General features: G+C 41.4%; 2 protein-coding genes across 6 annotated transcripts in view; one reads left to right on the top strand and one right to left on the bottom strand.

The window, feature by feature from the left end:
* The first annotated feature begins 2,585 nt into the window (after nt 1-2,585).
* Nucleotides 2,586-24,044, top strand: arl2bp (ADP-ribosylation factor-like 2 binding protein). Of its 5 annotated transcripts, none has more exons than XM_052028456.1 (8): nt 2,586-2,799; nt 3,144-3,248; nt 8,038-8,107; nt 10,627-10,688; nt 11,834-11,940; nt 12,670-12,755; nt 17,570-17,666; nt 22,375-24,011. In XM_052028456.1, the coding sequence occupies exons 2-8, from the start codon at nt 3,218-3,220 to the stop codon at nt 22,480-22,482; spliced, it is 561 nt and encodes a 186-aa protein (XP_051884416.1). In that variant the 5' UTR covers nt 2,586-2,799; nt 3,144-3,217; the 3' UTR covers nt 22,483-24,011. The 5 variants fall into 5 exon arrangements, with proteins under 5 accessions (XP_051884416.1, XP_051884417.1, XP_051884414.1 ...); XM_052028455.1 differs by having other exon boundaries at nt 2,776-2,894; XM_052028457.1 differs by lacking the exon at nt 3,144-3,248 and having other exon boundaries at nt 22,375-24,044.
* Nucleotides 11,948-24,966, bottom strand: part of LOC127577338 (plasmolipin-like) — a 39,842-nt gene continuing 26,823 nt past the window's right edge. Inside the window, exon 4 of the mRNA XM_052028460.1 lies at nt 11,948-14,861. Within this exon, the coding sequence (XP_051884420.1) occupies nt 14,727-14,861 (135 nt within the window). The 3' untranslated portion in view covers nt 11,948-14,726. The remainder of the gene's footprint in view (nt 14,862-24,966) is intronic.

Raw genomic sequence — 24,966 nt, 5'->3', positions numbered from 1 at the left:
TAAAATCCTGGATTGTTTATTTTTGCCTTGTGCATGTGTGCAGTTTTGTACCATTGTCATCATTGGTGATAAAGCAAGATTATTTTGAACTGGAATCAAGAATCTTCAGAATCAGATTTATTATCACTGACTTAGATGATGGGAAATTTGTTTTGCAGTAGCAGTACAGTGCAAAGACAAAATTATGATAAATTACAAAAATAAATAGTACAAAAAAAAGGAATAGAGGTAGGATTAATGGACTGTTCCAAAATCTGATGGTGGAGGGGAACAAGCTGTTTTTGAATCATTGAGTTTGGGTCTTTGGGCTCTTGTACCTCCTCCCCGATGGTAGTAATGAGAAGAGGGCATATCCCAGATGGTGAGGGTCCTTACTGATGGATGCTGCCTTTTTGAGGCACCACCTCTTGATGACCTCAATGGTGGGGAAGGTTGTGCCCATAATGGAGCTGACTGAGTCTATAACCCTCTGCAGGGTTATAGACTCAGTCAGCTGTGCGATCCTGTGCATTGGAGCCTTCATACCAGGCTGTGATGCAACTAGTCAGAATACTCTCTTCCGTACATCTATAGAAATTTGTAAGGGTCTTCGGTGACATACTGAATCAAGTTAGCGATAGTAAGTGACTTTAATGCAGGTGGTACTTAAAGGTGCAATTTTTATTCATTCTACTTTCAGAAGTCTTTAACACAAAACTAGCCAGTACAATGAAGTAAAAAAAAATACAAATTTAAATCAATTTGTAGGGATTTGCTGCAGGGATTCTGAGACTTAGTGCTTTTTATATTTTGTTAATGATCGATTTGGGTCTTGCAGGGGCATGATCTGCAAACTTGTAAATGCCACTCAGATGCTGGAATCTATAATGAAATGTGTAGTAAGAGAACATCTTGAAAAGGATGATAGAATTGAATAGAGTTAGCATGGATTTTTGAAAGGAAAATGATGATTGACTAATCTGGAATTCTAGCATCTGACTAGTAGAATAGATAAGGGGAAAACCAGTTGATCTGATCCATATGGATTTTTACATACTTGTACACAAATCACTGAAGACCAATGTGAGTGTGTGCAGGTCCTTAATGGCAAATAGTACATTTTTCTTTGAGAGGATTTGAATACAGGAAGCAAGTCTTATTGCAATTGTGTAGGACCTTGTTGAGTCTAGATCTGGAGTATGAAAATGATGTTTCTGAATTACAATTTCACTTGGGATGTGATTCTGTACTGAAAGGGTTAGGCAAGCAAAGAAGGATAATAATGGGGCATTTCTTTGGCCAGAGTAGGTCATGTAATTATAGAGAGCAAATGAGCAGGGATTTCTTGGGTCACAAGAACTTGAAAGGAGGTAAAGTCCTGCACCCTTGTGTGAGAAAGTGGACATGGACAGGCACCCTACAGAGTAGGTAGTACAATTAAATTGGGCTATCATGAATAATAATAGAATCATCACTGCCCTGCATGAGGGCCCATAACATTTGATGATTACAAGATCACAATTATGAGGGATTATTATCCAGTGAAAGTGGCAATTGAGGCTACATAGGCACTTGGCACAGTACAAGCTTTTCTTCAACTTGCATAGCAGCATAGTTGGGTACTAGGATGTCCAGCTTTGTGTCAGGACTACGTGCTACATCAGCCCACAGTTCCAGTGCAAACTAGAGATTACTGTTTAAGGATCACACTTAAAACTGAGATGAGGCAATTTTTGTTTTTCTCAGAGGATCACGAGTCATGGGAACTACTCCCACTGCCCTTTTGAGGAAGAAAGACAGTGAATATTCTTTTAGCAGAGGTCGGTGAAAGTTTATCATGTGTGGACAGGAATGAAAAAGTTGGTGATGATTTTATTAAATGATGGAGCAGGCTGGAGGCGTTGAGTGGCCTACATTTGCTCTGAATATGTATAAACATATATGATTAACATGCAGAGCATAACATTTGAAGGAGTGTGTATAATAGCACCAAGTATGATACTGAGAAATACAGTTTTACCACACATTATTCTGTGGTGTGGGAAGGAAACAATCGTATGAAAATTCTAATAGTGGCTTGATTGCCTCCTTCAAGGTGGAGTCACTTGGATGCTGCATGACCTAAGTGGGAAACCAGTGTGGGTCATGTGAGTGCCAAAGATGGGAAGCCTGCATGGCACTTAGGTGCCAGGGATGTCCCAGGCACTACTGCCCCCTTCCCCAGTCCCCTCCTCTTCGACTTTATTTACTCTCCTACTCCTCTCCCCCAACCTCCACCCACCACCCTCTCCCTCCCACCCCCTTCTCACCTCCTAATACTCTCCCCCAACCTCCACCCACCACCCTCTCCCTCCCACCCCCTTCTCACCTCCTAATACTCTCCCCCAACCCCCACCCACCACCCTCTCCCTCCCACCCCCTTCTCACCTCCTAATACTCTCCCCAACCTCCACCCACCTCTCTTTCCTACCCCTTCCACAGCCCTCTCCTAGCACCCTCCTCCCCACCTTTTTCCCCTCAGTCCACCTTTCTTTCTTCCTCTCTTCTTCCCCACCCAGCCCCACCCCTTTCTCTTTCCCTTTCCCCCTCCCCGGCCGGCCAGCGAGGAGCTCCGGGTAAATATCTCCACAGTCGGAGAGCGAGCGGATCAGCGCAGCAGTCGCTGTGGATCAGCAGGGGACCGGTTGTATTTATTTCACCCCGCGGTCCGATCTCGGAACCCGGCGCTGGGACCGGTGTTGCGGTGGGGACGGAGCCAGGGTGGGACCGGTACTTCCGTTGCTGTGGAGAGGAGCCCAACAATGGCCTGGAAGGCGCCAGGTGGGAGTGAGCGCCCTGCGCCCGGACCCTGCCCCCGTCCCCGGCTGCCCCTCGCCCCACCGGCTGATGAATACTCCAGTAACTTGAGCCCCACGGTATTATTTCTTGATTTACACCAAATGCACGGCAAACGCTAGCGGGCGACAGCCCAGGCCGCTCATGTTCCGTGCATTTGGTCTCCTCTCTGGTGTTAATATACGGTGCCTCCTCCACATAGTCCGTTCATTGTGGGTGTAATGCGTGCGAAGACCCTCTGCTAAATTAACCTGCAAATTGAGTGGTAGGGCCTTGAAGGCGAAGGCTGGGGTGAGATTCCTTAATGTGGTTTTTCTTTGCAAAATCAGACCTCATTTACACGTTAACACCAGGTTTTCGCTGAGTGAGGCTTGCCTGTGAACGTGGAGCAAATTCACAGTTAATGCTGTGTGCAGAACTCCATATTAAAACAGGTTTGCAATAGATTTAATTCTCTCTTAATATGTTCCCCCAGTGTTGACGGATTTTACAATTTTTTTGTATGGACGTGATGTTGACATTTAAAACAAAATTCTCGTTTTGAATATATATGGTTGTTGTAATTAAGAGTTGAATCAACAATTCAAATCTATATTTTCATGTCTTATGAACATCCCAAAATGTTTTGCAGTTTAGTTCTTTTGCAGTAATAATTGTTGCCCTGATGTAAGAAAATCACAGCAGTCAATTTGCTTCTGGAAAGTCTCCCACAAACAGGAATGAATTAAATGACAAGGTTTTTCTCTGAGCTGCTATTTTGAAGGTTAAATGTTGGCAAGTTCATCAGCAGTGCACTGCAATCTTTTAGAATGATCTGTGTTGATGTCCTGTCAGATTCTTCAGTGCTTTGTTATCAAGGATGACTTGCTTCCATAGCAGTTCTGTTGGATTTAAGATGGCCACTGAGGCCTGTGTGGGATGTGCAGACTCCCACTTGTGGGGCAGGAGGTGCTTGATGGGTCAGGCAAATGAGTAGTTTGGGAGGTGATGTGCACCTTCCATCATTTATGTCGAGCTTTTATGTGTTTCTGATGAATGCATTCAGGGTTTTCAATGCCATCCCCAATGCTGCTCCATTTTGATCAATTATGGGCCAGGGATTCCCAATAATGAGTGGGGATGTTATACTTATTCAAGGAGACTTTGAATCTTTGAAAGATCGTTGAATCTTTTCCTTCTTCTAACTGGTAACGTTTTGCCATAATAGATCCTGGAATGGAACAATTTTTCAGGAGTCCAGTGTTTGTCATGTGGCCTGCTCATCAAAGCTGACTGTGTATAATTAGGGATTCAATGCTGGGGATGTTGGCCTGGGAGAGGATGCTGTTGTTGTATGGATTTGATGTTGGATTTCTTAGTGTAGTTGTAGGATTTTGCATACACAGCATTGGTGGTAACTCCCTAGTGCTGTGAGTTGTAGGTAATCAGTGTCTTAGAAGCATACAGGACGGTACAGAAGAAAGGCATTCAGCCCATCAAATCCACACTGGTTCCCAACAAAACAATCTCTTCATCCCTGTTCCCCTTCCCTTGTCCCCTGTAGTCCTGCAATTTATTAGCTCCCATGTGCCATCACACCCCTTTGATTCTTTTACCACTTACCCCAACCAAGGGATAATTTGCAGTAGCCAGTTAACCTCCATGCACGTTTTTGGGGTGTGGTAGGAAATTTGAGCACCCGTTGGAACCCCACATTGCCAAAGGGAGAGCTTGTGTTCTTTACACAGCCAGCACCACAGGCCAAGATTGAATCTGGGTCCATGGAGCTGTAAGGCAGCAGCACTAACTGCTGTCCATTGTGGGATGACCTAGGTTCTGGAGCAGAGGAGGTTGAACGGTCCCATTTATCCTGTAAATTAGCTCAACTTCAGCAGGAACTTGTTGGAGATGAGGTGCAGCATTTCAGTAAAAAAAAGACTAAGAAAGGTGTTGGTGCGATGATGTAGCCTTGCTCTACACCAACCTGCACTATTATGTTTGTTCTGGACCAGTGGTTAAGATAATTGCTTATCTGCCATTATGAAGCAGGTGTACGACGGGGACATAATTCTGCGGGCAGCCAAATTTGAGAAATATGCTCCAAAATTCAAAGTTGAAAAAGGCCATGTTTAGTGGTTGATGCTACCCTCTGCATTTCTGTTGTTAAGTGGTGAATAAATGCCTCATCTGACATTGCCGTGAGAGTTGCCCAACCTGGATTATGTACTAAATTCTCTGGAATTGGACGATAGCAAAACTTTGAATCAGAGGTGGGAGTATTGGCTCTAAAGTAAGTTTGACACCTTTTGCAATCCAAGGACTTTCACTTGAGCCTTGTGACTTGTTCCGACAATAAATCATGTTTGAATGTGATCTTGCTGCTTGATACCTGATCACTGCTGTGTTGGCAGATTTTATTTGAAGCAGCAGTTAGGATGTTGCAATTGAACTTCATACCTCTCTGAGTAAGGTAATACATGAGAAATATTAGATTATGCAAAATACTGCCCTCTGGCATGAACATGGAACACAGAACAGTACAGCACAGGAACAGGCCCTTTGGCCCCCAGTGTATGTGACGATCATGACGCCAAGTTAAATCTGTCTGCAGGTAGTCTATATCCCTTCATCCCCAGCCTGTCCTTGTGCCTGTCTAAAACATCTCTCAAACATTACTGTCGTATCTGCTTCCAACACCTCCCATTGCAATTGTGTTCCAGGCACCTATCACTCTGTGGGGGAAAAAAATTACTTGCCCCACAAATCTCCTTTAAACTTTCCTCCTCTCTCCTGAAATTATGCCCTCTAGTACATGACATTTCCATCCTTGGAAGAAGACTCTATCTACCCCCTCATAATTTTATACTCTTCTGTCAGGTTGCCCCTCAGCCTCCGATACTCCAGAGAAAACAATCCAAGTTTGTCCAACCCCTCCTTGTAGCTAACGCTCTTTAATCCAGGCGACGTCCTGGTGAATCTCTTTTACACCTTCAAAGCCTCCACATTCTTCCTGTAATGTGGTGACCAGAACTGCACACAGTACTCCAAGTGTGACCCACTCAAAGTTTTATACTCAGTGCCCTGACCAGTGAAGGCAAGTGTGCTGTACACCACCTTTCCCACCCTATCTCCTTGTGTTGCCACTTTCAGGGAGCTATGGATTTGCACCCCAAGATCCCTCTGTACATCAGTGCTCCAAAGGGTCCTGCCATTCACTGTATACTTTCCCCTTGCATTTGACCTCCCAAAATGCAACACTTCACACTTGTCCAGATTAAACTCCATCTGCCATTTCTCCACCCATATTACTAATTGATCTATATCCTGATGTATCCTTAATCAACCATCTTCACTCTCCACAACTTTGCCAATTTTTTGTGTTGTTTGCAAATTTACTAATCAGCCCATCAAGTCATGTGTATATATATCACAAACAACAGAGGTCCCAGCACTGATCCCTGTGCAACACTACTAGTCACAGACCTCCAGTCGGAATAACACCCCTCCATCAGTACTATGTCTTCTATGGTCAAGCCAATTTTGAATCCAATCTACTAAATCTCCGTGGATCCTATGTGCCTTAACCTTCTGGATCAGTCTACCATGAGGGACCTTGTTGAGTGCTTTATTAAAGTCCATGTGGACAACATCCACTGGCCTATCCTCATCAATTATCTTCATCACCTCCTCAAAAAAAACTCAATTAAGTTTGTAGGACATGTGGCACTCTGCCACACAAAGCACACTGACTATCCCTAATAAGTCCATGTGAGTAAATCCTATTCTCAAGAATCTTCTCTAATAATTTTCCTACCACTGATGTAAGACTCGCCAGCCTTTAATTTCCTGATCTGTCCCTACTGCCCTTCTTAAACAAAGGAACAACATTGGCTATTGTCCAGTGCTCTCAAACCTTATTTGGGGCTAAAGAGGATACAATGATCTCTGTCAAGCCCCAGCAATCCCCTCTCTTGCCTCTGTCAATAACCTGGGATAGATCTGATCAGGTCCTGGGACTTGGTATCAACATTCCCTAGAATATCAGCATACCCCTCCCTGATTTCACTATCTTCCATGTTCCTCTCCCTGGTGAATACTGATGCAGTGTCTGGCTCCAGGCATAAATTCCCTCCTATGTCCTTCAGTGTCCTGCCCTTTGCCTTGCTACCCTCTTGTTTTTCATGTACGTATAAATTGCTTGGGATTCTCCTTAATCCTACTTGCCAAGGGCATTTCATGGCCTCTTTTCACCCTCCTGATTCTCTGTTTTTCTTTCCTGCTTCCTTTGTTCTTTAAAGGTCCTGTCTGATTTCAGCTTCCTAAACCTTACAAATGCTTCCTTTTTTTTTGTTTGACTAAATTTACAACATCTCCTGTCATCCAAGGTTCTCAAACCTTGCCATCCTTGTCTGTCTTCCTCACAGGAGCATGTTGGTCCTGAATTCTGACCATCTGGCCTTTAAATGACTCCCACATGTCAGATATGGACTTGCTCAATAACAGCCGCTGCCAGTCTACTCTCTCCAGCTCTTGCCTAACACTGATGTAATTAGCCTTCCACCAATTCAGCACTTTCCCCTGAGGTCCAGTCTTATACCTATCCATAACTATCTTAAAATTTACCCAGATATGATCACTTTTCTGAAAATGCTTTCCCACTCCAATCACCTGGCCAGGCTTATTTCCCAATACAAGGTCAATACAAGAAAAAAAATACTGTAGTGCGTATGTTACTTATTATTGTTGTTATTTGCTGAGGATGATTAGATTTGGCATTACATTTTTTTTTATCTTAAAAGCACCTAATTACTCAAATAACCATTAATAAACACTGAAATTCTGAAACTAGCCCCCAGTGCAGACTCCATTGCAATTTCTAGCCTCTAATGAAACATGTATTACTGCCCCAAGTTTCTTTAATGTGCTTTTGGTATTTAGTAAGTAGAATTGTATTAATGGATAAATGTATTGCATATAATCTGTCTGGTTTGATGGCTAGGATGGTTTGTGTGTCTGTTTAAAATCCTGATCAGAGGTCCACCAAGGCTTTTGGCAGTATTTAAAGAGATTTCCTACTTTTAATTCTTATTTAATCTGGACTGCCGTACTGGCTACAGTAAAGTTTGCATATCCCAGCACCTAAATTGGAATTTTTCTGACATTGCATCATTTCATATCTTTTGTTGAAGAATATACAGAAAATGAGAGAGCTGCACTCTGACATTTCCTTTTTTTTCCCTATAGTTCTTTTTGGTACTGGAGATCGAGTGGTAGAAATGGAAGATGCGGAAGTTGAAAATCTTGCCATATCTATGTAAGTAAAACTCTGTGGTCCCTCTGCTAAGTTGTACAGGACAAGTTATGAGTCCTGGATTCAGAATATTTTAGCATGTTCTTTTTTTAACAATATTCAAGAGTGGCTATTAGATGATCATTATGCTGTTTTGATTACATTGTACAATTTTTTGGTGAGTTCAGGAACAGAGACACTGGCAGGCAGTGGCAGGATGGGTATTGGTATTGGTTCATTATTGTCAATTGTACCGAGCTACAGTGAAAAACTTGTCTTGTATACTGTTCATACAGATCAATTCATTACGCAGTGCATTGAGGTAGTACAGGGTAAAAACAATAACAGAATACAGAGTAAAGTGTCACAGCTACAGGGAAGTGCATTGCAGGTAGACAATAAGGTGCAAGATCAAACAAGGTAGATTGTGAGGTCAGGAGTCCATCTCATTGTATAAGGGAACCGTTCAATACTCTTATCACAGTGGGACAGAAGCTGTCCTTGATCCTGCTGGTACGTGCCCTCAGGCTCCTGTATCTTGTGCCTGATGGGAGAGGAGAGAAGAGAGAATGACCCGGGTGGGTGGGGTCTGATTATACTGGCTGCTTCACCAAGGCAGTGAGAGGTATAGACAGAGTCCATGGAGGGGAGGCTGGTTTCCATGATGTGCTGGGCTGTGCCCACAACTCTCTGCAGTCTCTTGCATCCTGGGCAGAGCAGTTAACATGCCAAGCTGTGATGCATCCAGATAGGACGCTTTCTATCGTGCATCGATAAAAGTTGGTGAGAGTCAAAGGGGACGTGCTAAATTTCTTTAGCCTCCTGAGGAAGTATGATAAGTAGAGGCGCTGGTGAGCTTTCTTGGCCGTGGCATCTATGTGATTTGACCAGGACAGGCTATTGGTGATGTTCACCCCAAGGAACTTGAAGCTGTCAACTCTCTCGACCTCAGCACCATTGATGTGGACAGGTGCATGCACACTGTCCCCTTTCCTGAAGTCAATGACAAGCTCTTTTGTTTTCCTGACATTGAGGGAAAGGTTGTTGTCATGACACCACGTCACTAAGCTCTCTATCTCCTACCTGTACTCCGACCCATCATTATTTGAGATACGGCCTACTACAGTGGTGTCATCTGCAAACTTGTAGATGGAGTTAGAGCAGAATCTAGCCACGCAGTCATGAGTATATAGGAGTAGAGTAGAGGGCTGAGGAGGCAGCTTTTGGAGCACCAGTGTGGAGAATAATCGTGCTGGAGGTGTTGCTGCCTATCCTCACTGATTGCGGTGTACCTACAAAAGCCTGTGAAGGTAGTAGAATGTGAACAATGTTATAAAGGCATACTGGATCCTTCCCTTTACAAATAGTGGAATAGACTACAAAAGCAAAGAAGTAGAATTTCTTTCTCGTGTCCCTCTGGAATATTGTGTCTATTTCTGAGGCTCACCTTTTAGGAAATGTGGCATGGTCCTGGAGAGCATATTCACAATAATTGTTTTCGAGGTGGAGATTTTAGTCAAGTGGAGAGTTGAGAACAAATGGTGTTGTTGAAAGTAAATTTTAATAATGGCTTTCAAAAAGGATTTGCAGGACTAAAGAGGAGACCAGGGAACTGGGAGTGTTTGGATGAATATTTCAAGGAGCTAGAAAAAGTATATTATACTGAAAGGCCTCCCTTTGTGTTTTTATATGATTCACAGTGAGTTTATGTTAAATTATGCTTTACTGCTAACATTCTTATAATTCTTTTGCAGTCATATAATTTTGGCCTGAGATTACTACTACTGATTATTTGGGGTTGATTTCATACTATCCATTTTTAAGATTCAGTGTAAATGGCAAAATAGTAACCATGTATATAATATTTAGGAATTAAGTTGCAGGAAATTCAAAATGTAAGGTTGTCCTGAGATTTGAGTGCATGGTTCATTTGAAATGGAAGTGTTTGGGATTGAAAGGGTCTAGGAGAACATGGAGGGAGTTTTGGTAGAACACTGGGAAAGGGGTAGCGTTGGTATTTGGGAGCACTGAGAAGTAACAGAGTTTGATTGTATTGGGTGAAAGCTCAATATGATAGACAGATCTCAGAGCATAAGAGTTTTCGGAAAGAATTTGGATATGGAAATATTACAAGGGAAATTGTGGGAAGGTGCCAACAAAGCATGGTGGTGAAACTTAATGATTAGTCCATTGTACCTCCCTCTTTTCTAAGGAATAGTGTTTTGCAAGTCCAATAAGTAGCAGGGTTCAATCCGTTGATTTCAAAAATGGGATGAATAAATTGAAAGTTCAAACTATTCGAACTTCCTTAAGCCATGCAGGGATTGTGTGCGTCAAACAGCCAGGAGTTCAAGGATTTCTGAGGACCCCACAGAAATATCCTTCTTTAACTGATGCAGTTTGGCAGAGCCAGAGAAGGTGCATTACCAGTCAATACAAGGATGTGTGATTCCCTGCCCATTTCTGAAAATTGGATATACATTTTGCAGCAATGTATAATTATGCATGAATTGCAATTAAACTTTTTGTAATTTCTTATCTAGTTCATCAGATGTTGATGCTGAGTTTGATGCAGTCATTGGGCACATAGAAGATATTATTATGGGTAGGTGGAGACAACATTATAGAAGTCAGTTTACATCATCTAAATCTCCCTTTCAAAACTTTGAATTGAAGATACTAACAGTTTCACATCTATTTACTCCAAATTACTTCGGAGTTTTATATATCACTCCTTACATTTGGATTAATTTAGTATATTATTGTAGTTTTGGCCGTCCTGCTGTCTCAGTTTATAGCCATAATAATTTTCTTGCCTACAAGTTATTACACCCATCCACCACCATAAGCATTTACTCTGTCCGCCACAAGGGCAGCATGGTTGCATTGTGTACCATCTGCCAGTATCCTGCTGCACCTCCCAGATCTGCAAATCCCTTTTAAAGTCACATATCGACCTGATTTAGAAATACAGTATATTGGTTCTCTTTATTTTCACTGAGTAAAAATTCTCAAATTTTCTCTCTGATACACTGTGGCAGTGCCTTCACCAGAACTACCGTGGTTCAATAAGGTGTTTATTATCGCTTACTAAAGGACAATTAGAAATGGGCATTCAATGCTGGCCTTGCGAGACACCTGCCTTCCTCGAATAAATATAACCAAAAAAATGGCAATTGGAAGGCAAGTTCTCTGATTGTGAATTAGGAAGTTGCCGTCCAAGTTGCCCATCTCTGTCAAAAGCTCTAATAGCTAAGAAACTTGCTGTTCGAAAACCATGGAAGGTGCGAGGCTACTACATTTAAATATTGTGGGACAAATAGAATTTATTTTACTTTTATTTTTCTCTCTCCGTCTAACCTTTCCCTCTATACTTTTTTTCATTTTGACATTGAATTCGGTATTCTAACTGAAACTCCTGGTCCAAAGTGCCTGCTGCTCATTAATTGTTAATCTGACTCATTAAGGAGATGCATAGTTACTTCCCTGGTCACCCATGTCTAAATGCTCTTTACAGGATTGGCATTTTTTGAATATTGGCAAATAGAAACTTCCAGTGCAAATGCCCAAAATAAAGTTAATGGGCTTCATGCCATTCATTCACCGTTATCTTAAAAATCTGACTCATTAAACAAAGGTATAGAAATTCCTGAAGTAAAGACAGTGCAGTTTATCAAAGCACAATTGATAAGTGAAAAATGCTCAACGCTGCAAGTTGTGATCTCTAATTTCTTCATCTTCATCCTTCAGATGAAGAATTTCAGGTGCTGCAGCGACATTTTATGGACAAATACTACTTAGAGTTTGAGAATACTGAAGAAAACAAGCTCAGTTACACTTCAATTTTCCAAGAATATGTGAGTCTCTACCTTGTTTATTTCTTTTTAGGTATCCTTAGCAACATACAGCTTTTACAGTCTTTGTGCTGACATAAGCTATAATTAGAATTTTCTGAAACATTCCAATAAACATCAAATAATCTTATGGTATAATTATTTTTATGTACGTACTATAATAAAGATGAGTTGGGAAGGGGGACTTTAAAACTGAAACTTGGTACTTGGATAGGAAAAGAGTAGAGGGATACAGGCCTAATGTGGGCAAATGTGATTAGCTAGGTAGGCATCACAGTTGGCATAGGCAAGGTGACCGAAAGGGCCTGGTCTGTGCTGTGCATTTCAATGATTCTATGAAATTTGAATAAAATACAGATGTAGCAAAAAAAGAACTTGAACGTAACTTGAAAGCAAATAGGACTTCTCAACCATAAGTATCTGTTTGTAATAATGTGAGGCTACCTTCATGCATTGTTTTTCCAGAGCAAATTAGCCATTTCTTGTTCCATTTCTGTGGACAAGTGCTGATCAATGATCTCTTCAATTACTTGAGGAGGGTTCATGATGAGACTGCTTTGACAGTGTGGCTTGTTAATTGGATTTTCTTCTGCTGAAGTGGAAGCTCAGTCTGCAAGTCCCCTGTTATTTTTATTTAATACTTACATGAGTTGTCAGTTTCCCACCCACATAATATCAAGTGTTTTAAAGTTTTTACTCATATAAACTGTAATTAATGACTTTTTTTCCTAGGTTGATTTGTTAGAGAAGTACATCGAGCAGCAGTTAATAGAGAGGATACCAACCTTCAATATGGCTACATTTATTACATCATTACAGTAAGTTAAGCAATAAGCAAATAGTCAACCAGCGTCACATTGGTTCTTGTGAACTATCATGCATTTTATAATTCTGTTAATTTCATGCACTCAAAAATAAACTCTGGTCTCTTGTGATGACTTTGGAAATTTATGGGTTAAGTACTCAGCAGTACAAACTAGGATCTTTGGCTCAAGTCCTATTCTTTGTAGAATTTTTTGATTTCTGGATGGTGCACTTTAATTGGTGTGAGGCCTGTTGGATTGGAGAGAGAAACTCGACTGGTGTTTTTCACTCTTAGTTGCTATTGGATATTCTTCATTTGGTGAAAACAGAATTAAGCTACGTCCTGACTACTGTGCTCTGTTCCTACCTTGCACGTCTCAGGATTCAGTTTAGAACATACATTTTCTCTAATATACAAGCAAGAGCTCAATGCCTTCATAAACTGGGATGAAGATTTTAGATGGGTGTCTTTTAAAATAAAGAATTTTTATAAAGTAAAATTACAGGAAAAGTTTGCATTGAGAGAATCATCTCTTTGTAGAGTAATTATTCTCCACCTTTGTGCAGTTGCTGCTTTAAGAGAAAATTCTAGTTAGGTACTGTACATACTATTAAAAGGAAGTGATGTTAATGAGATTGAGCAACTAAGGGATGCTTTAATACATCCAGCAGATGGTCGTGGAACTTAAGTCGATAGTAGATTGTCACCTAATTAAGGGTTAGAGAATGTGAGCGCCTTTATCTCATGGTCACAGTCATTGAACCACTCTTGATGTTTTCTAGTGGAGATGAGACCTTCAGAATAGTTTCTCTTCCAGCAAAGGTTTTGTGGGTGATGTGGACGGCCTTGCTGTCTCTTTCTCAGACAATGTTATACTTTTACACGTGCCAATGCCTGGATGTCAAGTGTGTTGAATGGCAAAATAGGGTGCTGATTATGACCAGATAGTACTCCATGCATTTTGTCAGTAGGAGGACTCTGTGTTCGTTAACTTCCTTTATCCCCCATCACCTGTTGCCAGAGCATTATGCCTTTTCCAACCCTGCCACTGAAGTCACCCAGTTGGATGGGTATGTGCATGGGTACCTTCTACTCACCTTCCCCTTCCCAACAACATTCGATCCTCTCTGTTGCTGAATCTCTTTTCCTTCTGTTTTCCCTCTGTGCATCTTTCTTGCCCCCTGACCTCTTCCCATCCTGCCTCAGAACCCACTCCCTCCAAATTTTATACTCCCTCCTGTCCCATTTAAAAGCAAATGTATGCTGTTCATGGATTGGAACGTCCACTGCACCTTAAGGGAAAGAAACCGCTGGGGTGGAAAGAACACAAAGCCCAGCAACTTGGTCATAACTATGTGTGTGTGCAGTCTTCAGCATTGTCAAAGCCATCAGGGCCCAACACCCAAAGGCCCACGCTACTGATAGTCAATAATGATAGGAAAAGCACCTGCTGGAGGGAACACTTCAAGGGAACTTCTCAACGATGAGTCTGTATTGATGGGACTTCATTCCACAAAAAACTCGCGTCCAGCCTTGCCACAACCCTTACCGGCAAGAAAAAGCCACATGCCTGTTGAAGAACTCAGGAGCAGCTGGTATCCCTGCTGAAGTTCTAAACTTGGTGGATTGAAACCTATTCGCAAATTCACAGCGTCATCCTTCAAGTCTGGAAAGAGGATGTGACGGGGGACTCAGATGCTATAATTGTGATCACCTTCAACAAAGAAAACAATTGGATTGCGGGAACTTAGAAGGACCTCCGTGCTATCTGCTGCTGGGTAAGTTGCCACCTACTGCAAGCACCTACTGCAAGTGATGAAAAAGTGGCTCCTGGTATGGCAGGGTTGAATTTGTCCATCGAGGGGCACAATGGTGTGCTAGTTCCAAGAGAAATGCAAAGAGCAGTGTCAACCACAAAACCTTGCCTTGTTAACCTCAAATATCTTTGACTCAGTCAGCTGAAAGGAACCGTGTAGCATCTCTCTCATATTTGGCTTTCTGCAGATATTTGTCTCCATCTTGCATCCGCTTCACAATGACATGCACACTTTTCTTGATCTTTCTCATTCACAGTACTGCACCTAATGTCCAATAATTTTCCCACTGGAGTGGAGCTGATCTAGAAGACAAATAAGAACCTGTTCATCATACATTATTCTGGAACCAATGTCAACACAATTTCAGTCATCAATCTGCAGTAAGCGGATGCTTGAGCGTGGGCAAGTTTGGAAGCTGAACTCCATTATCAATTTCACATTTGCAAAACAAAGACCCTCTACCAACTGTCTCAACCTGTCCTTGCTCTACAACACCACCTCCCAACGATAAAGGTTCATGACCAGACCCTGGAAAATGTTGGCCCATATCTCAGAAGCATCCTCTCAATGAAGGCAGATATCTTTTACGAAATTCAGCATCACCTACAATGCCAATGTGACCTGTAAGAAGCCTGTCTCAGGAACATTGAAGAGGATTAGGATCACTGTACCTGCTTGACCAGATACAAAGCTCATGGCCAACCAGGCTGCAGTGATACCAGTCCTCTTAGATACAGCAGGAACCTAGAGTGCTGGAAAGACACCACCTATGTTGTCACTACAAAATCTTCCAAATCCATTGACAGAATAAACAAACCAACATTCGTGTCCTTTCCCAGGCCAGCAATCCTTGCATTGAAGCTCCAATTATATTCGGTTGGCTTTGATGAGCAGGCTAGTCCATTTCAACGCCCTGCACCAGTAGCTCTAAACAGAGAGTCAGACAGTCTAAAATACAGGTCTGGCAAATCTTAATTGCCTCGGATTTCTTACCAGTGAGAAGTTGCCCATTTTGTCAGGCCTCCCACCTGTGCTTTCCTCAGCAAAGCAGGATCCAACCACCTTGGTGAAACTTTACCAAACTAAAGAAATGCATGGTTCTAAACCTCACCTGCAGAAATGCAGAAAAGACCTTGCCAACAGACAATACCCCCTTCCTTTATCAGTTATCAAAGGTGGCAAAACACCAGAAAGATTTACAAATTAATAAAATGTAGCATTTGTTAAATAATTAGAAATTAATTGAAAAATCTTAATAATTAACAATTAAAAATAAATGTAACCTATTCAAAAAAAAAATAAGTCACCTATTACTTAAGTGCCTTGCATCTCTGCTAAAATCAGTGAACATACCATTCCTGCACCAAGTCCACAAGAGTTCATTGAGAGGATTCCCCAGCAGTGGAGAATAGGGACCCAGGGCTATAGTGTAGCTGGACTCATGGTAGCAAAGATCATGAAGAAATTGGGGCATTCCATATTAAACAGTGTTAGCATTTCCCAGGAAACTGAGGGCTGATGTTATCTTCCTTTGGAAGTGAATAAGTACCATTTTAAATATCATCACAAGGTGGTGCTCTAAACTGCAGGAAGGAATTGTGAAAACATTTCATTTTTGTCTTTGAACGATTTTGGCAATTAATAGTGAACATATTTTTTATGTTAATACTGGCATTTCAGAACGTACAGTTGATCAGAAAACTTCAGATTGGAATCACTTAATCCACACTTTGGGAATAAACTGGATGAAAATTTGAGAGCTGAGCAGTTAAATATTACATTATTTTCATTGAAACCTTTAAGTCTTTGGGGCAGCTATGATTTAGCACTTCCGTTTTCAAGGGTAGTGTAGTCTCATGAATTGCCCCATAATCTGAAATGTTGTCAGGGTAGATGTTCACATGCATCTCCTATTTTACAACTGCTGGTGAGTGATGCTCTGAATATAAACACCCTGAGCAGAACATTTCCTTCATACAGTCACAATGGTGTGATGAAGCAGTAATATAAAGAGCATTCCCCATTCATATAAGCACTGGCTCAGAACCCTGAAGTATCATGCTGGAGGAGAAGCATTCTGCTGAAAATTGCTGCTTTCAGATTGCCTCCAAAGATCAAATCTAAAACAAGATCCACATTATCAATACATATAATGTGAGAAATGCATTCATGAATAATTTTGATGTTGGAATTTCTTTTTGTGCTGTATGTCGAGCACTATACTACACGAGTGCACTTTGAATACTTAAGATTTGAAATAATCTGAGGAATGCAAAAGATGAACTAACATTCCTTTGTGAATAAAAGCATTGGAGATATATTTATGGAGGTTGTTTAGGTTTTGACCAGTAGCAATGGAACGGAAAAAACCTATTATGAAAGGGGGATTGCTGCCTATTTCCTGCCTAAAAAAAACATGCAACTCTCATTTAGCTAACCAATTCAGTTTTGATATTGGTTTTGAATGGCTATCCAAAACTCCCACCCAGAACAAGCAAGTGGGTTTTTAAATGTGTAAATCAGGGTTCATTCACTGTTGCAGAGCCCCTATTCTAATTTTCATTTAGGATTAATTATTTGCATAATATTTGCATGTTAGTCCAAGTTTTTTTTTCATTTGTTGAGCAGCCTTTCATCTGGTTCTTAAAGTGAGCAGGAAAAGCTTTCATAATTTCTTCTGCAAAATTCATTCAGAAGCTATTGATTTTTTTGTCGCAGTAAATTGCCAATCACTGATAGGTCACCCATTATTCACCAGTAAATTTTCTGTCAAACTGAAAGTGGTTCTGATCTGCAGACTATCCTCTCCTATGGTCTGACCATCAATATCGCATGCAATTTGCACCCAACTTAAACCTCCCTCGCTATTCTTGAATCCTTGCCACAACCCATTGGAAAAGATTTTAGAAAGTAGACACTGTCTAAGATTGAAATATTATAGTTGATAAATATAATTCATCACTGAAGATTGCTTAAAAGGTATCAATAGTATTTTTGTGGTTTATTGCAGGCAACATAAAGATGAGATATCTGGAGACATATTTGACATGTTGCTGACTTTCACAGATTTCCTGGCTTTCAAAGAAATGTTCCTTGACTACAGAATGGTATGTGATACTGTTTTGTGTGAAATTAAAGCACCCTGTCATATTTGTTCATGCCATTCAGACCAGGAAGGTACAATGTTCAAACCCTGGTCTTTCACGAGTTAGCTGATCCCACACAGGAGTAGCGAGGGTACATCTATTGATTTTATGTCTGCTGGTGAGAAGGGACAGACATGGCCTCACATTGAGTCAAGCATCAGATTCAAAGGGGATTTCTGTTCTTGTGTTGAGAGAATAAACCCAATTTGTAAGGTTGCTCAGCTGCTTATGTGTTATCTATTTAGTTTACAGAGGATAACCATATGTTTATAGGTGTTGTCAAACTAAATAATTAATATATCTTGGAATATCGCATCTGATTTTTGTAGGGTCCAGGATCATTCCATTGAATAAAATCTGTCATGTGATAGTTTAGATTGATGAATGTACTTAACACTGGATGCTAATAGAGGCTAGTAAAAGAATCAGATGGACTGTGTGAAAGTGAGAGCACTTTTCTTATATCTATGTTCCTACCTAAGTCTTTTAAATTTCCCTATTGTATCAGCCTCTACCACCACCCCCGGCAGTGTGTTCCAGGCACCCACCACTCTGTGTTAAATAAAAAACCTACCTCTGATATCTCCCCTACACTTTCCTTCTCTGACCTTAAACTGATGTCCTCTGGTATTGGCCATTGCCACCCTGACGGAAAGATGCTGGCTGTCCACTCTATCTGTACCCCTCATAATCTTATACACCGCCTCTCATTCTGCATCGCTCAACCTTTCCTCGTAAAACGTGTTCTCTAATCCAGGCAGCATCCTAGTAAATCTCCTCTGCACCCTCTCTAAAGTTTCCACATCCTTCCTATTAATGAGGTGACCAGAACTGAACACACTCCTCCAAGTGTAGTCTAACCAGAGTTTTATAGAGCTACAACATTATCTCACAGCTCTTGAACTCCATCGTCTAACTAATGAAGGCCAACACACCATATGCCGCCTTAACCACCCTATCAACTTGCATGGCAACTTTGAGGGATCTGTAGACTTGGATCCCAAGAACCTTCTGTTCCTCCACACTGCTAAGAATCCTGCCATTAACCTGGTATTCATTCTTCCAAAGTGCATCACTTCACACTTTTCTGGATTGAACTCCGTCTGGCACTTCTCCACCCAACTCTGCATCCTGTCTATATCCCGTTGTAACATACGACAACCTTCTACACTCTCCACAACACCTCCAACCTTCATGTCATCTGCAGACTTACTTACCCATCCCTGCACTTCCTCATCCAAGTCATTTTATAGAAATCACAAAGAGCAGGGGTCCCAGAAGAGATCCCCGTGGAACACCACTGGTCACCGACCTCCAGGCAGAATACTCTCCATCTACTACCACTCTGCCCTCTGTGAGCAAGCCAATTCCAAATCCACACAGCCAAGTCTTCATGGATCACATGCCTCACAACTTTCTGGATGAGCCTACCACAGGGAACCTTGTCAAATGCCTGACTAAAGCCCATATACACCACATCCACTGGTCTACCTTCAATTTGTTTTGTCACCTCCTTGAAAAACTCAATTAGGCTCGTGAGGCATGACCTGCCCCTCACAAAGCCATGCTATGTCAAATAAGGCTATGCTTCTCCAAATGTTTGTAAATCCTGTCCTTGAGAATCCTCTCCAATACCTTGCCCGCCACTGATGCAAGACTCAGTGGTCTATAATTCCCAGGATTATCCCTATTGCCTTTCTTGAACAAGGGAACAACATTTGCAGTCCTCCACTCCTCTGATACCACTCCTGTGGCCAGGGAGGATGCAAATATCATCGTCAATTCTCCAGCAATCTCCTCCCTCACTTCCCGTAGTAACCTGGGGTATGTCCTGTCCAGCCCCGGGGACTTATCTATCCTAATGTTTTTCAGAAGCTCCAACACTCTCTTTCTTAACCTCAACATGCTCCAGCACATTAGCCTTTTCTACACTGACCTCACACTTGTCCCTTGCCCTAGTGAACACTGAAGCAAAGTATTCATTAAGGACTCCCTCTACCTCCTCCAGCTCCAGGCACATTTCTCTCTCTATCCCGGAGCGGTCCTATCCTCACTCTAGTCATCCTCCTGTTCTTCACGTATGTGGAGAACACCTTGGGGTTTTCCTTAATCCTACTCGCCAAGGCCTTCCCATGTCCCCTTCTTGCCCTCCCTGGCTACCTTATAATTCTCAAGAGCCCCACCTGATTTTTGCTTCATAAACTTAAGTATGCTTCCTTCCTCTTGACTAAATATTTCATCTCATACATGGTTCCTTTACCCAAGTACCGTACTGTAGTGTACTAATACTACAGACTAGTACTATATATATATAAAAAAAACTGTTCTTTATATCCCACAAAAAGTCAGGCCTAATGTGGCCCATGTGAGTTCCGGAGCTACACCTTTGATCTGGAAAATGTGAATGCAGCTGAAGTTATTGCTCAAGATAGGAATGAGATCAGCCAAGCAAATGAGTGTGTTGTTGGAGGGGAACTAGTTGGACTGCTGTTCAAGGAAGAAGCAGAGAGCTCTCACACCATCCTGATGTGAGATGGAGGTGCACAAGGATTGTATGTGCATGGTAAAAATGAGCTGACTGGGACTAAGGGAATTGGAAACTGGTATTGGGCATCGGAGGTGTTGAGTGTGTGTAGGAAGGACGGGACTGAATCAGCAGAAAAAGGGTGGGGTGCAGGAATTGGCCTGCAGGAAACGGCAAGTCAGGCAACACTTGTGGAGAGAGAAACAGTTAAAATTTCAGGTGGTTGATGTATTATCAGAACTAGGCAAAATTAGAAAACAAGCATGCGGAGAACAGAAAAGTGTGAATTTCGAGGGAATGTTTGAAAGACAGAGACCAACAAAGACTCCAGTGCAAATCATGCTGGTGTGAGCAGTGGGGGAGTGGTGAAAGCTTTAATGCAGACAATCTGTCCAGAGGAGGTGCAAATAGGAGAAGATAAATAAGACAGAAGGAAAAAAGAACAATTCTGGAACTGCTGACTACTTCCAGTGTTTTGTGTTTATTTCAGGCTTCCAGCATCTGCATGTTTTGGCTTTTCAATTACTGAAAGGTTTCCTGCTTCTCTGGATTTATTTTTTCTGATGTTTGCATTTTATTTTGTGGCTTTTTGCACCTCATTGTGGAGTCAGTTCCTTTATATGAAATAATTTGAAAGAAAGCAGTTGGAGCAATTACTGCTTAAGGGACATAGTTGAATGCAGTCAAAGGTGACTACATGTAAAGTAGCTTAACTGGGAGTGAGTTAGGAATATATCCTTCACAGTCCACTTTTCCTTTAAGATCACATGTTTGCAATGTTGGTTAAAGAATAAACATTGACCAGATGCCCACTACTCTTTTTGCATCGTATCTCATGTGACAACCTCACAGGGCAGATAAGGAGCACTGTTTCCAATGTCTAATTTGAAAGATCACACCTCAGACAAAATTACACGGAAATGTCACCTTAGATTTTATCCTCAAATTACTGGAGGACGACATAAATCCATTAAACTTAAGGCTCAACTTTTCTAACACTCCCAAATCCTGCCTCAAATCTCCACAGGTTCAGCTTTTCAAAATGCTTTAGTCCACATCTTTACCATGGTTGGTCGTTCCAACTTCAGCAGCTCCCCATATCATCAGCAATGGGATTCTGAAGATTATTGCCTTTACTTCCAGATCCTCCTCATCTAATGATCTCGTGCCCCTTCACTTTTCACACTCTGGGTTTTCCTCAACCTTTCCTCAGTCAGTGATGATTACATTACCTTATGACATAGAAGGCCATTCAGCCCATGGAGTCTGTGCAGACTCTGAGCAAATCCATCAATCCCATTCTCTCTCACATGCTCATCAACTCCACCCTGATTCTCCTCCTAATTACCTACACTAGGAAAGATTTACAGTCACCAACATCTACCAACTGACACATCTTTGTGATGTGGGAGGAAACCAGAGCATCTGGGGGAACTCCATGCAGATACTGAGCAACCATGCTGGTGCTCCCTGGAATCTCTTCAGATCCCCGTTCTTTGAACCTCTTTCCATTCTTTCAAAACATTCAGTGCATCTTGCCTCACATATCCACCCATTTTTATTCTCCATATCTATTCATCGTTCACTATTTAGTCCTCCAATATAAAATATTTGAGGTGTTATCCTACAGCTAAAACGCTGTGTAGAAATCAGTTAGAGTCGGTTTACCAAGGCTCACATTGCACTGTTGTTGACCTTCATTGAGTTTCCCAAGTTAGCTATAACATATATAGGAATTGTAGGAATGAAATGAACTAACCTTGTGATGAATCTGTGAAAACCTAAATGTTCTAAATGAAACAATGTTTTGGATTGTTTTTAACATAAAGCATTTCTCTGCAGCTTATCTGTTGGGGGGAAAAAACTCTGCTACTGACAGGCTGGTGCATCAGCCCTGGGAGCTGATAAAGGTATCCCAGGGGTGTGTGTATGTGGGTGGGGTGGGGTGGGGTGGGTGGAAGTGTCAAGTGGGTAGAGATGGAGCCAAGCAAATTTCATTGGGCTTTGCTTGGATTACAGATTAAGCAGGTGCAAAGCTAGTCATTAAATTTGTTTTTGTCATACCAGCCAGCTCATGTCAGATGCTGTTTAATTTGTGACTTAAAACAAACATTTACTCCCTCGTGTTAAATCTTCCCTTTTCAGGAGAAAGAAGGGCACGGCCTTGACTTTAGTGGCGATCTCATAGTGACGTCCTTATCAAAATCCTCATCGTTGTCTCCAGCTTCAAATAATATTCGACCTTTCCAATAGTTTAACTGATTGTCTGTGAAGTTCTGCATTTATTCCTGTACAGTTACATATTCCAGCCACGATGAAACAGGCATTTTGATATGTTATAGTGTTCTCTAGGGAAGGTTGTACAGGCACATTCTAAAACTCAGAAGTCTTCAACACTTTCAGGATCCAATTTATCCAAAAATTCAAGGCAACGTAGGATATAGTCCGCCTAATATCCTTTTTAGATCCAGATGCTATAGTGATAATTCCCTTTCAGATTTTGCAGACTGCCTCTTTATTCTGGGACTCAAAGTTGCAATTTTCTAGATTTCTTGGGAGCTGTATAAACATTGTAACTGGAGGCAGACGCCATTGTCTTTTAGGAAAGAAAGGAAATTGATGACCTTTCAGGTCAAGGCCAAGTCCACTCTCAGTCCTGATGAGAGTCAAATTCTACAATTCCTTGCCCCCCACCCGCTGAGTTCCTCCAGTGAATTGTTTGCTCCATGTTTCCAGCATTTGCCTTTTAGGAAAATTAACTATGGTCTTCATTGAATATTAGCCTGTTGACTTGAATGTAGCTACCCCACCCATAAACAATTTTTGGCACCCTCTTCATATTTCATCATGACACAAGAGGCCAGTCAACCCAGAGTCCATTTCTAGCTCCTGGGGGAGGCAATCCCATTAGTCCCATGCCCCTTCTCCTTAATTCCCTTTCACCCTGCAAATTATTTTCTTTGTCACACTGCCCATCAATTCCTTTGTCATTTATTCTACACTATGGAGCAATTAACCTACCAACCCATCTTTGGGGTGTGGAAGGAAATTGGAGCAACCAAAGGAAACCCACACAGCCACAAAGGGAAATGTGCAAACTCTGCACAGACGGCACCAAGATTAGCGTTGAATGCGGCTCCCTAAAGCTGCACCAACTGCTGTGACACTCTTTCATCTTGCAAAATGATTCAATAAATGCAAAATGGAGTCTTCGTCCCTGAGCTGATTTAAACCTGGGCAACATTGAATCAGGTTTTAGTATCTTTGATGTTTAAATTTAAATTGTACTTTAGTTCGTTGTAGCTATTCTAACATTTCCTGAACTGAAACCAAGACTTTGAGAGAATTGAATTAACACAATGCATTTGGGCATAGTCTTAATAACAACATGCACCACAACCAATATAATCTCAAATTAAACATCCATGGTTTTTGACATCTTAATTAGAGAATACCATTACATTTTGATTTGCTTGAGAAACATATTTTGTGAGATATCAGTTTAGGCAGATACTATTCTTTTACTGCTTAATCCCTATTCATTTGACTGGTTAATTGGCTGGTACTATTGACTTTTTTAAAAATCCAGTTAATGGATGCAAGCTCAGCCCTTTCGTGTTACTACAGTTCATCTGTAAGAATGAAGATCTTGTTGAAGAGTACAGAGTATTATGGCTTTCTTAATACATGAAAAGTGAATTTGTCAGTTTAGCTCTTGTTTCATTGTGGGTTAAGAATGTATGCTTACTTTATATTTTTCATATTTGTACATATTTTTATTCCAATGTATTTTGAATAAATGATTGCTGAAATGCACTTTCGTAAGACTAGTGCTTTTGTTTTCTAAGAATATAAAGTTAGTCTTATTAATTCACAGTACCGGAAACATAAAATAAATTGCATCTTTAATTTACAGCTTACAATTCCATTTTGTTTTAATTTTTCCTTGACTCTAATGACAATGCAGCTGTTCGGAGATCAGCAACAATGAAGTGCTGATATAGAGAAGCAGAGAGCTCAGTGTCAATGAGCTCATCGCTGATCAAAGAATATACCAGTGCACTAGGGCTGTTGAATGACAAGAGAGCTCTGGCCAAGTGATATCCTCTCTCTGGACCAATCTGGGCTTCAGCAGTGGCAAAGGAGGTGGTGTTGCCAGGATAAATAAAAGGAACGTATTGATCTACTGATCAGACCAAGTATTCTAATATGTAACAATTATTCCAATTACGGCACGGTAGCATAGCGGTTAACGCGACTCTATTACAGCGCCAGCGATCGGGGTTCGATTCCCGTCGCTGTCTGTAAGGAGTTTGTATGTTCTCCCGTGTTTGCGTGGGTTTCCGCCGGGTGCTCCGGTTTCCTCCCACATTTTAAAGACGTACGGGTAGGTTAATTTGGGGTTTAGAATGGGCGCACGGACTCGTTGGGCCGGAAGGGCCCTGTTACCACGCTGTAAATAAAATTTTAAAAAAAATTAACTTAAATTCTCTGCTAGCAAAACCTCATTGGTGAAGTAAAAGAATTAGAATCACACAGCGTGGAAACAGGCCATTTGGCTTCCTGATAGCTTGACATACTTGCATCTGATGCAACTAATTGACAAACTCTTGCTGTATACACACACACATTTATATATAGCTGACTTGGACATGTTAAATCAGGATAATACGCACAGGTATGTAGGAAGGCATAGTGTCAGTGGCAACCTGGCCTGTTCATAGGTCAGACTGTAAC

Source organism: Pristis pectinata, chromosome 13, assembly GCF_009764475.1.
Source record: "Pristis pectinata isolate sPriPec2 chromosome 13, sPriPec2.1.pri, whole genome shotgun sequence".
NCBI classification, from domain to species: domain Eukaryota; kingdom Metazoa; phylum Chordata; class Chondrichthyes; order Rhinopristiformes; family Pristidae; genus Pristis; species Pristis pectinata.
This window is presented reverse-complemented; position numbering and strand designations above follow the sequence as displayed.